The following is a 13,029-nucleotide window of genomic DNA, read 5'->3' on the forward strand; positions in this document are numbered from 1 at the left end:
ATTTGTGAGACAGACAGAGACAGAATGCAAGTAGGTTAGGGGCAGAGAGAGAGGGAGACACAGAAGCCGAAGCAGGCCCCAGGCTCTGAAATGTCAGCACAGAGCCCAACACGGGGCTCAAACTCACGAGCTGTGAGATCATGACCTGAGCCAAAGTCGGACGCTCAACCAACTGAGCCACCCAGGCACTCCTGGATACTCTCTTATCCAACACTCAATTGAGTGTTCCCCTAGAAACAGGGGAAGGATACTTAATCTAAATATTCATCTGTCTTACTTTTTCTCCACAGTAAGGTGAATCCATCTGATTGTGTAGACATGGTTTGTGATGCCAAAAGGAAATCTTTTCTCAGAGACATGGATGGCTCCTTTCTGGGAAATTCTGGTTCAGTGATACCTCAAGCAGAATACGAATGGAATGGAAATAGTCAATTTGGAATTGGAGACTACAGAATTCCTAAGGTGATGCTCACATTCCCAAATGGAAGTAGAATTCCTGTCACTGAGAAAGCGCCTTACAAAGGTTCGTTGGATATTATTCTGTTAGTCCTCAAGTTTGTGAAACAAAGTACATATGTTTTTATGTTTACTAATTGGGGTACTCAATCAATAACATATTTTCTACTTACTAATCTTACGTAAATGAAAAATATAGTCTGTTGATGCTTTTGCAAAGAGATTGCTTTTCCTTACTAAAATGTATATATCTGTTTTTCTAGGAATTATTAGAGATTCAACCTGTAAATACATCCCACGATGGCAGGGCTATCGGTGCTATGGGATGGAATATGCAATGATGGTTATTGAAAGCCTGGATTCTGACACAGAAACTCGAAGACTCTCACCAGTGGCTGTCGTGAGCAATGGTTATGTTGATCTCATTAATGGTAGGTATTCAGTGTAAACAAATTAGAGTTACTCAAACATTTGCTATTTATTACATGCATGGAGACATCACATATAAAACTAGCAAACATCAGGATTGCTTTACTTTCTGTTTGTAAGAAAAGATACGTGTGCAGGAGAGATGCTTGACACCTAAACAGTTTCCCATATTAGAAAGCAAGGACAGTTATTGCAAATTGACCATCAGAAGAAGAGGAAAGTTATTCCTTGAGTGATCTTCATACCTGTATTAATAAGGTGGCATAAATATTTGAAGGAAAAATTGGCCTGTCTCCAAAAAGACATTTTGCCTTACATAAATTAAAAAACAGACAGTGTGAAAAAACAACAACAACAACAACAGATAATGTGTTATTTGGAATACTTGAGAACAGGTATTTCCAGCCCACTTGTTTTTCATTTTCATGAATCTTTATAAGGCTTAATCTTGAAACAATGTGTTTTGGGTTTTTTTTTCTTTTCTTAATTCCTTTGACTGTCAAGAATATCTTGACAAGCTCCAGAGTTTAGGCTCCTTACATTCTGGTCATGGGTGGCTCTAGTACAGAGGGACGGCAGTGGCCTCCATAAGAATTCAGATCAACTCAGAAGTCCAGGACTTTTTGAATACCTAAGATGAACTTCTAACATCTGCAGAAAACAGAGGGCAGAAACTCGTTGTATTACCCTGAAATAGTCAGGGGCCCAAAGATTAGTCCCTAAGAAGGCTTAAGAGTCTTTTAAGTGCCGAAGGGGCCTGTAACCTGCCTGAGAAAGATTTCTGTGCCCTGGCACTGTCAAAACATGTACTGAAATATCCCACGATTCAACAAAGTGGCCAGTACGCCACAAAAATACTCATTTTTCAAAATGAGTCGAAGAGAATACAATGAGCTAAATCAGGGGTGTCCCAAAGTTACATGATTTCAAGTCTTTCCCCACTTCTGTGGCATCAACAATTTGCCTGGTTTCTCTGGCCTGCAATCAACCCAGTTACAAGTGTTGCCTTTAAATCTTACAAAGCAGAGAGCTTGTGGGAAGAATTTTAGACCAGTCAGTGAATAATGGAGATGTTTTCTAATTACTCTTTTTAAATGGTGGAGAAAGATTTTATTCTATTTATTTTTACATTTTTCTTTTCTGAAAGACAATACAAGCTTTCTACTTACAATAGTGACATGACATTTCTCTTAAAAATAAATTTAAATTTTCATTAAAAAATTTTTTTTTAATGTCAGTTTATTTTTGAGTGGGGGAGGGGCCGAGGGAGAGGAAGACACAGAATCTGAAACAGGTTCCAAGCTCCAAGCTGACAGCACAGATGCGTCACATAATGTGGGGCTCGAACCCATAAACCGTGAGATCATGATCTGGGCTGAAGTAGGAACCATAACCGACTGAGCCACCTAGACACCCCAAAAATAAATTTAAATTTTTAAAAGTGACTGTCAATTTGAAGAAGTCTTAATTGATAGTAACATTGCAAAAATTATGATGATATTGAAAGAATCACGGAATCATGAGATACACTACATTAGATTGGAAAAAAAATTTCCAAAGATAAAAGTTACTGGATACCACTAAAGTTTCCTTTAAAATTTTAATACTCAATTTCATCTATTTTTAAAATATGGCTTTTGCTACTCTAAATTTTTCATTTAATACATAGAAATTTCTTTCTGTTCGTTTTCAAAACCCACAAAGAAGGTTTGTTTAAAAGTAGAATTTATATTTTGGATGCTAAGAGAAAGTTCATATTCTACATGAGATTCAGAAGTTTATACTGATTCAAAATTTGATTGAAGTTCAGTTATAAATATTGATTAGAATTCCAAGTAAGCCAGGAAATTGAGCAAAGCTATTGAATAAATACATCAAGAAAATTTATCATTCCGTATCTCACTCAACGTTTTGTAACCCAGCTGAAGTGAAATAGTTTGCTACAAAGGTCATATTATGCCTGTTCTGGAAATGTCTGGATTCCACTGTCTTTTGGCTTTCTAGAAGGATTATTGAAGTATTATTTCTCAGATCATTAATGATGTTGACCCCCCAATGGTGCTTATAATCCCAGTCTTTAATAAAAAATGTATTAAAACAACAATGCAGGAAGATTAAAGACTTCATAAAAAACATACTTAAGAGTGTGTCAAATGCACAAATTAACTGATGAAGATGAGTGACTGAAGGAAAAAGTTAATGAATCCATGGGTTAGCCATGTTTCCAGGTACAAGCTCTGTTTTTAACAAATTAATGGTTAACAGCATATTTCTCACTAAAGAGGCTCCCCACCTGAATTCACATTTAATAAGTAGGAGAAAAGATCAAGCACTTTCTTACCATGTGGCCTTGACTTTAATATGATTATTAAAGTAGAGATTCATAGAAACCTGTTTCCTTCAAAGACCTTCCAGTGCAAACTCAACACACTAACTTACCTTTTTTCACCCTGTGCAGTATAAAAGTATGGGTAGTAGGGAGAAGTGGCTTCCCTGCCTTCCTTTTTTTTTTTTTTTTTTTAATTTTAATGTTTATTTTTGAGAGAGAGAGAGAGAGACAGAGCATGAGCAGGGGAGGGGCAGAGAGAAAGGGAGACACAGAATCTGAAGCAGGCTCCAGGCTCTGAGCTGTCATCATGAGATCCATGAGAGCGTGACCTGAGCTGAAGTCAGAGGCTTAACTGACTGAGCCACCCAGGCGCCCCTCTTGCCTTCCTTTTTTTAAGCTAAGGTTTGAGAAATGGCTTAGATCGCTGAATAGATGGGTGGATGGATAATGGATGTAAATGCTGAACCTGACCACTGCAATTTGTTTTTAATACAATTAGTCTTCAGACTTTGCACTAAATATATTCATAATATGGAACATGAACGTTTACTTATGTGGCTTTAGGCCCACAGGATCATGGCTGGTGTGCCGGATACACATGCCAGAGAAGATTGTCCCTGTTTCATAGCATTGTGGCTCTGAACAAATCTTATGAAGTTTACTTCACTGGCACCAGTCCTCAGAATCTTCGACTGATGTTGCTTAATGTTGACCATAAAAAGGTAACACGAGATAGAAATAATTTCTTGAGTTATTGGTGTTGCCTATTGACATACATTCTATGTGCTAAGGACTTTCTGTCCTCCCCTGTTCTCTTGAACATTGTCAGCCCTACAGCTCATTTTCAAGGGTCATCAGCGTACTACTAAAAATCCTGTCAATCCAGAAGGTTTCATCAGCCTGAGAGCATAGATGCACACCAAACACCCTTCCCCCATATACACTTGATTTTCTGCTCTACGTCTGAGGCATGACAGTGAGGCCTACGATTTGTGTGATGGGCAAGCAAACCTGAAATTTCACATAAAAATAGTGCACATCCAGAATTGGTCACTGGAATTATATATTTATTTTTCCAGGCTGCTATTTATATATTTCAGAAATACACCTTTGGAATTTACCTGAGAGATCACAGCATGTTGTTTTACATATCTTCAATCATATCAAATCTTGGCTATAAACTGAATTCAGGTGGGATGATTACATTTATATATATATACCGTGTCAGTGGAAAAGAGTATGAGGTTAAGCAATAGTCTCATAGTTGAGATTTTCTTTTCTCAGAGTACAAGACTCGAACATCCCAAAGTATTAGGAATGTGAAGAAGGGATGTAGATAAGATAAAGCAGAGGAGTAACAAAGAGAGACACCTGCCTCTTCTCAGATGATACCAACCTCATCCTTTCAGTTGCTGGAGATAAAACCTTGGACCCATTCTTGATTCCTCTCTTTGGGTCATATTCCTCATGCAGTCCATCTGCAAGTCCTGTTGAGTCTCCCTTCAAAATATCCAGAATCTGGACAACTTCTCATCACCATCACTGCTACCACCCACTTTGAGCCACCATTATTTCTTCCCTGGATTAAGGCAGTTGGCTCCCCACGCCTGCTGCTGCTCTGTCCCTGCCTGCTCTAGTGTCTATACTCACCTCAGCAGCCACAGAGGTACCTCCAAAATATAAGTCAGACCAGGTCACTCCTTGCCCCAAGCCCTGCAATAATTTCCCCATTGGGCTTTGTACAAGAGCCAGAGTCCTCTGACTTCTCCTCCAGCCACACTGGACTCCTAGGTGTTCCTGCTACCTACCACCACCTGGGCCTGTGTTCCAGATGTTGAGTCTGCCTGGAACATTCTACCCCAGGTGGCTAACTTCCCCTCTCTACAGACCCCCTCCAATCCCCCAATGGGCCTAGCCTGTTCACCCCTCCCCAGCTGGCTCTCCCAATTATCCATACTCTGATCTCCCTTTCCTTTTCCCATAGCACTTACTGCCTTCTAACATGCTTCATATTTTACTTTTTATTATTTCTACTGTTTATTTGTCTCTCTCCTCACACTAGAAGGTAAGCTCAAAGAGGGCAGGGACTTTTGACAGCTCCTAGAATAGGGCCTGGCTTAGAAAGGCATTCAAGTTTTGAATGAAAGAGAGTATTTTTAATTTTAAAAGTAACTGCAAAGTAATGTGACTGTTAATGTTCTGAGATGTTGAAGATAATTTCAAAAGAAGATTCCCAAACTATGTATAGCTTATTATATTCCTTATTAATTTCTCCCTGCCCTTGTGAAAGCTAGTCTCCTTACTTTATGATTACATCTGATATTATGAGATGTGAAGAATATAAACATGGAAAATGAACAAAATTGAATCAGAGAGTATAGTTATGTTGACTAATTTTTTAGTCTTACTACCAAATTTGTCTCAGAGGTAAGCATTTTTTTTCAATGTTAACTAAATTTGTTTGGTTGCATTATAGAGCACTGCTAAATTCCCTATTTCCCCCTGCCCCTGAAGCTCAAAGCCTATATTGAACTTTTTTACCTTTGAAAGGAAATGTTTCTTTTAGAGATACTCCTTTACTAATTCTTTCTTACATTATACTTTTCTACTGAGAATCATCAATTAAGAGTTAAGCTATAATGTCAGTATGAATGGTTGAATATAAGACCATTTACAAATTTTAACTCAGTATTTATCATCAATTCATAAAACTTAGTTTTAGTATTTTACAGAAGATATATATAGTTGAAGGACATTTTAAGTGCTAAATTCTAAATATTGTTTCCTTGTTTTCTTAAGAAATAAAAATGTTGTTTATTTTTAACAGGCTGTCATGGTAGGGATTTTTTTTCACACACTTCAGCGTTTGGATGTCTATGTGAACAATACATTGGTTTGCCCCCAAAATACAATATGGAACCCTAAAAAGAAACACTGTGAACTTAAAAGACATCTGCACACAGGTATTTCCTCAGAAAAATATTTAATTATGTATAAAATTCTTTGTAATGTCTCATTATTAATATTTCTAGTTCCTTAGCCATTGACAAATGAAAAGAGAAAATATTTTTTGCCACGGTCCACCAAATTCTAAGATGTATTCATTTATAGCATATGTGTCCTGAAAGATTATTCCTGATGGAACTCTTATCTATCTGTACACATGTGGATTTTGTGTATGAGGCACATTCGTTGGCCCCCCTGAGAACATTTACATTCTACACGTAGTTCAGTTAATCCTATATACAGAAGAGATTTTGCTTAGAATGTTTACCCTATTTCTGCTTTACTTCTATTTCATAGAGGTCAGAGCCAAAATTAATTGGCAGTCACCAGAAATATTGCCAAGAAAGCTAGTATAACATCAACCAAACACCATGAAGTCAATATAATAAACTGGATTTAAATGAAATATAGGGAAAAGGCTAAACGTCCCTTTATCAGTATTTTCAAGGCCAGGATTTATATCTTCTCATTGAAGTCTTTTTGTTAAACAAGGTACTTATAAATCCAATACCTTCCATTCCACATGTGCTACTTATCATTTTTAGATGTGCCCCATAATGTTGGTTAACAATTCCTCAAGTGCATGCTGTAGGTCATAACATCACCTAGACTTCAGAGTATGAATGGATAACCCATATCTATTACTGTCTATGGAGCAAGTCCTGTTTCTACTAATAGTCTGAATAGCTAATGTTTCCAGAAATGTTCCTGTGTGCCAGGCACTGTTATAAGTGCTTTGTGTATAATACCTCATTGTTAAATATTCTAATAATAATCCTGTGAGGTAGGCAGAGATGAGTAAACTGAGACAACAGGAGGTGTCTTTGCCACAGTCTCTGTCATAGCTCTGGCTGCCATAACAAAATGCCACGAACTGGGTGGCTTAAAGACAAATTCATTTTCTCTGAAGGCTGCAAGTATGAGGTCAGGGTGCCAGGAGGGTTAGGTTCTGGTGAAAGCTCTCCTTCTGGCTTGCAGATGGCTGCCTACTCACTGTATCTTCACAGCAACAGCAGACGTTGGGATCTCCTCTTATGAGGGCACTAATCCATCATGAAGTCTCCACCCTCATCTAAAGCTAATTACCCCATCTCCAAATTCCCTTACACTAGGGGTTAGGGCTCTAACATGTGAATCTGGGCAGGGGGCGGGGGGCACAGTTCAGTCCATGGTAATGTCAGAGATGGTAAGGGCAGAGCAAGGACTTGAACACAGACAGTCTAGCTCTAGAAGCCATGCACTTAACCATTAGGCCATATTGCCTCCTTGTAAGCTAAAAGAGTCTGTGTTATCACTTTCTATATGTAAACAGCTACTCATATTTGCAGCTTCATTTCATTATTTTTAACTCTTTTGAAAAACAACACTTTGGGTACCAAGTACTCTATCATTCAAGTTGGGGAAATAGAAATGATCTCAACAAGGACTATTTAATATAGGGAATTGATTATACAGGTGTTGAAGGGCTGAAAAACAGTATTACCACTGCCTTCTTACAAGATTTTTTTTCTGATATAGCATTGTTTATAAATGAACATTTTTCCTTTGGCACTTAGAATGCAAAATAATTTCCCTGTATTGTGAATCTATACATATTGTTTTAGATTACCCAAAATGTTTCATTATGTATGTCTCTGCTTCCTTCCATTACTGTGAAGACATGAGGAAGTTACCTGAGATAAATGGTGTATGCACCTCTAAATGTAGTTTGAGAGAAGTTTCAATTTATAATACAAAAGCATATTCTTCATATTCATAGAATGTTTAAACCAAATTGTATCTAGAACTTACACTAGTAGCTCTGAAAGAGATACATAGTGATAATGAAGTGGCTTCTTAATACCAACTGCTATGAATGTCTATTACATTCATAAGAAATATCTTCTTCTTTCTAAAACTTTATTTTTTTATTAAGCCTCACTATGAATGTGGTAAGAAGCTACATGTCTCATTCTAGTACTATTATATAATTCCTTTGGGCTCTGTTAGTGGATTTATTAGCTTAGACAGTTTTGACGCTCTGCCATAAATATATGTGTGTGTGTATATATATATATATATATATATATACACACACACACACATACACACATATACATAAACACATATGTGTATATATATATATATATATATATATATTCACTCATTTTATATATATAAAAATCTCAGTCACTTTTCCAAAAGTCATTTCCGAAGTAGAATTTGTTTTGCATTAAGCAAAGATTTTTCAGGCTGAAATGTAAACCTGTTTCATTGGTATAAAATCCTTCTGAGATATTTTTGTATATACTTCATTTGTATTATATACTTTTCTCCTTAGTAAAAATAGAAGCACTGAGTTGTAAAAGCTCCTTAAGAGTTGATATATAGCACTGCATAAACTAGATAGCTATTAAAGTTAAATTTACATTTTTAAATTACCAAATGCCTTTGGTAAAGCCTTTAAAATTCTGAACATGTAAATAGTGTTCCAGGTACAATATAGGCTCTTGGGTTCATAATTGAATTTTATTTCTCAATTATACTGTATCTATGGCTAATTGTTTTTAAAATAAATTTAATGTATAATGATGATTAACGGTATTGTTTAAAGTGTTGACTTTAACTTTGCATGTCAGTTCTAGAAGTGTTTTTTTAAAGGTGTTACTGTTTTTAATATGCATACTTTCCTATGGAAGAATAATGTTGAACTTTTTCAGAATTTCCTAAATTTAACAAATATTAAATACTACTAAATACATGGTTATTATGATAATATAAAGATTTTTACTGTGCTGTTTTGGCTTTTTTCCTTCATAGAGCAATTCCTTCCTCACCTGAATTCCACTGTCCTTGGTGAAAACTACTTTGATAGAACCTACCAGATGCTTTACCTTTTGGTTAAAGGAACTATACCAGTTGAAATCCACACCACCGCGGTCATATTTGTTTCTTTCCAATTGCCTGCTGTTACAGAAGATGACTTCTATAGCTCTCATAACCTGGTTAGAAATCTTGCCTTGTTCCTAAAGATACCAAGTGACAAAATCCGCGTCAGCAAAATAATACAAGGGAAGAATCTGCGGAGGAAGAGATCCACGGGACTCACAGTTGAATTGGAGATTGGAGATGCTCCTCCTCAGTTCATAAACAATGATACCACAGGTATGAAGAGTAGGTGTTTGAGAGAGAAGAATGTAATGCTAGACCCACGATGACCCTACCAGGGCCTGGTAAACCTGCCCTCAGGAAATCCCACCAACCCCACATCCTGAACCCTGTAAGGGCCTAGAGACCCTTTTCCTACTCTACCCCTGTAATCCCAAACTGTTTTGGAATTATGAAGGAACTGTAGCCTCTATTTTGTTATTGTAGCAATTAGTAAATTCAACAAAAGGATTTGAGCTAACACAGAAGATTTGAGAGGTGACATAAGGAAGTGACTTTATAGCTGAGAGATTAAGCATAAAAAGAATCAGTCTATGAAAAGAGAAAGGTAAGAATGTTCAAGTGTAAGGAAATGGGAAACCAAAAGAAGCTCTCCTCTTCATAAGCTGAAAGGACTGTGGATGTTTCCTTAAGAAGAGTAGATCTTTGGAGATGCTGAGCTGTAGTAAAGTCACAGATTTACCCTAGCAAATGCAAAGGTGCGAGAATATGTTCTGTCTTTAATTCCTGTGACTGATCCAATCAGTGTCCCTAGCCGTCACCCTTTTCCCTGTCCCTTACTCTCCATACCCCCATTTTCTAGGTATCAGATGAAAATCAGCTCAGCTGTCACATCAGAGGTATCTTTGCTGCTTTAAATTATGTCCTTAGAGTGACTCAGTTTGGGCATTTGGGTAAATGTTCAACCCTTCAGATTTTTTCCTTTCTATCTGTTTAATTTGGTATCTGAATACCAAGGGGACTTTCCTGTCTTCAGACCCCCATGTGGCCTCTTGCTTTCATAGTCGCTGCTATAGGGTAGGTGGTCGCAAGCCTCTCTTGAGGTGCAACTGTACCGTCCTGGCCTCTTGGCATGCTTCTCCGGCATGTATCCCCAACCATGCCATTGCCTCCAGTAATCAAGCACAAGTCTCAACTAGGCACACTCATCTCCAAAAAGATGAGATGTAGATCCCTGTCAGAGGAAGATTAGCATCGAGCTAATGAAGCTTAAGCTTCCAGGCCTTTCAATTGTACAAGTCATGGGAGGGACTTGAACTTTTAAGACTGGGAGAAGGGTCCATTTAATAATGTGGTCTAATCATTGTTATTATAAAAGTTGCAAAAGTAAGCACTTTCCTTATTCTTTTTCTTAAAGAGAGCCTCCAAACTATATAAATTTTAGACCCAGAAAATCTGGATCTATCTGATCTCTGTCCAGCATCTTTTTCATACACACCTGGACTCTATCATGTATAAACCTGGGTACTGGGTAAAGTTCTCACCTCTGTCTCTAGGGGACATGACTCATGGCTCAAGGAAAGCCCTACAACTTGGCAAAGAGGAATTTCACAGCAAAATATTGGGAAGTGGCAAGAAAGATGTGCACGTAGTAAGACTCCTGGCTCTCCATGTCCTTCACATAGTGTCAGGATATCCAGGAATTCCCAGGTGTCTAGAAAGGGGTCCCTCAAGGGATCCCTACAGAGGGGACCTCTCGACAGACAGATTGGTCAGGAATAAAAGCTCTTCAGGTTAAGGACTTTGGTTTCTTAAGGTGGCAGTTAGCAGAAATGGGTGCCTTCATGTGTCAAGCAGCCAGAGAAAATGTGTAAACAGTGCAGGCAGGTCGGACCTGCCACGCTGCACCAAAAACCAGCGAGGACGAGTGGTAATAGTAGTCTGTGGATATGAAGCACCTTTGTACTGCTACCCCTGGGTCACATGAGCCCTCATGCCTGGGAAGCCATCTTGGAGGAGAGTATATGGAGGGAATGGGGGGGAAGAAGGAGTCTGAAAGACTGAGCATTTATTCAGAGGGTCTAAGTCAACCAAAAGAGACCTGTTAAACTGACAGGACTGAAATTCCCTAGGACCACGATTTTGAAAGTGTTCTGTGAGATCAGCTGTCTCCTTCTTCGTGAGCACACTGAGCTTCATGGTTCAGCCTTAATGGAAGAAATGCAGTGCTCCTCGTCCTCAAGGCAGGACTCTGGATCTAGAAGGCACTGGATACCTAAGCACGAGGTGTTGTCAAGATTCAGAGTACACCAAAAATATCCTGCATAGAGTTGTTTTTTAAAAGATCACCCTGACTACAGTGTATAGAATGGAGTGGAAGAAGGAGAGAATGGATACAAGAAGCCAGTTTAAAAGTTGTTTTAGTAACCCCCTTCCCCCAATGATGGCTTTGACTACGATTTTGACAGTGGGGACAGAGAGACTGAGAAATCGGTAACTGATTATACGGTATGGGGGAGAAATGAAGTAGAAGAAGGGATCAAGCCAAAGTAGCAGGCTCTGACAAATGGGTATGATGAATAGAGGTGCCCCTTCTTAGGTAAGGAGCTCTGTGGGGGCAGCAGGTCTACGAGGACCCGCCAAGCTAGACAAAGACAATAGAAACTACCTGTAGTGTTAAAATTAAACTTGAAAATCAAGGTCCAAAGCAAGTAACAATTTGTGGGTAATGTAGTGTTAATTTCAGAACTTACTAGCAGACATTGTATAGATTCAATGACGCTAATTATCCTTACATTAGAATTCTATTTTAATGGGGCGCCTGGGTGGCTCAGTCAGTTGAGTGTCCGACTTCGACTCGGGTCACGGTCTCGCAGTCTGTGAGTTCGAGCCCCGCGTCGGGCTCTGGGCTGATGGCTTGGAGCCTGGAGCCTGCTTCCGATTCTGTGTCTCCCTCTCTCTCTGACCCTCCCCCATTCATGCTCTGTCTCTCTCTGTCTCAAAAATAAATAAACGTTAAAAAAAATTAAAAAAAAAAAAAGAATTCTATTTTAAAAAAATGCTATGTGGCAATAAACTTGCATGACAGTGCTTCACTTCTTAACAAAGAAGGACATGGGAACGTATTAAATTAAGAAACATATTTCCCACTATTCTGTCATTCATTTTTCTTGTGTCTATTTTATCTACCTTTGGTTTTTCTTTAATTGCAGCTTAAAAACATATTCTCCAGAGTTCTCCATTTTCCTAAGCTCATTCATATGACTTTGTCATGTTGAGCTCATGTGCAGAGAAAAAGCTAAAGCATTCCATAATTTGGATGGAGGAGTGCAAACAAAAACTAAAGTGAAAAACTCTCATAATTCTATATTCTTAGATCCCATATGACATATTACTGTTTCCCCATAGGTCAGATGCAGTTATCTGAACTCCAAAAAATTGTTGGTTCTCTTGGACAAGCTGTAATTTCAGGAAAAACCAGTAGTATCCTTGGATTTAATATTTCTTCCATGTCTATCACCAATCCCATCCCCAGCCCAAGTGACTCTGCCTGGATTAAGGTAAGAAAGGGCAACTAGAAAAATATATCTTAGGTATTTAAAACATTGCTGCTTATTTCTTATTTTAACTCTTTATATTTCAATGCAATAATTTAGAGAGCATGTCTTTCTAATTAACGTTGGCTATTTTTAATGGTATACTAAAATGATAAAGTAGTTGAAAAAGGAGCATATCTTCTAAAAAATTATTTATTGGTATAAAATGTGATTTTCTTTGAATATTTATAACAGTGCTTCATGAATTTGATCAGGGGGAAATATTTTAAGAAAATTAATTTCACATATTAAGCATATTTTTACGCTTATTACATATTACACTTGGCTTAAGATGAATTTGCTACTGACTGTAATTTATCATGTGAAAACCACTTCATCACTCAT

The 13,029-nt window shown here is 37.9% G+C and overlaps 1 protein-coding gene across 1 annotated transcript in view; it reads left to right on the forward strand.

The window, feature by feature from the left end:
• PKHD1L1 (PKHD1 like 1) overlaps positions 1 to 13,029 on the forward strand; it is a 158,151-nt gene that overhangs the window by 135,798 nt on the left and 9,324 nt on the right. The window contains exons 69-74 of the mRNA XM_042973164.1: positions 291 to 523; positions 720 to 887; positions 3,779 to 3,936; positions 6,042 to 6,177; positions 9,020 to 9,364; positions 12,497 to 12,648. Coding sequence (XP_042829098.1) covers positions 291 to 523; positions 720 to 887; positions 3,779 to 3,936; positions 6,042 to 6,177; positions 9,020 to 9,364; positions 12,497 to 12,648 — 1,192 coding nt within the window. The remainder of the gene's footprint in view (positions 1 to 290; positions 524 to 719; positions 888 to 3,778; positions 3,937 to 6,041; positions 6,178 to 9,019; positions 9,365 to 12,496; positions 12,649 to 13,029) is intronic.

Source organism: Panthera tigris, chromosome F2 (genome assembly GCF_018350195.1).
Source record: "Panthera tigris isolate Pti1 chromosome F2, P.tigris_Pti1_mat1.1, whole genome shotgun sequence".
NCBI classification, from domain to species: Eukaryota; Metazoa; Chordata; class Mammalia; order Carnivora; family Felidae; genus Panthera; species Panthera tigris.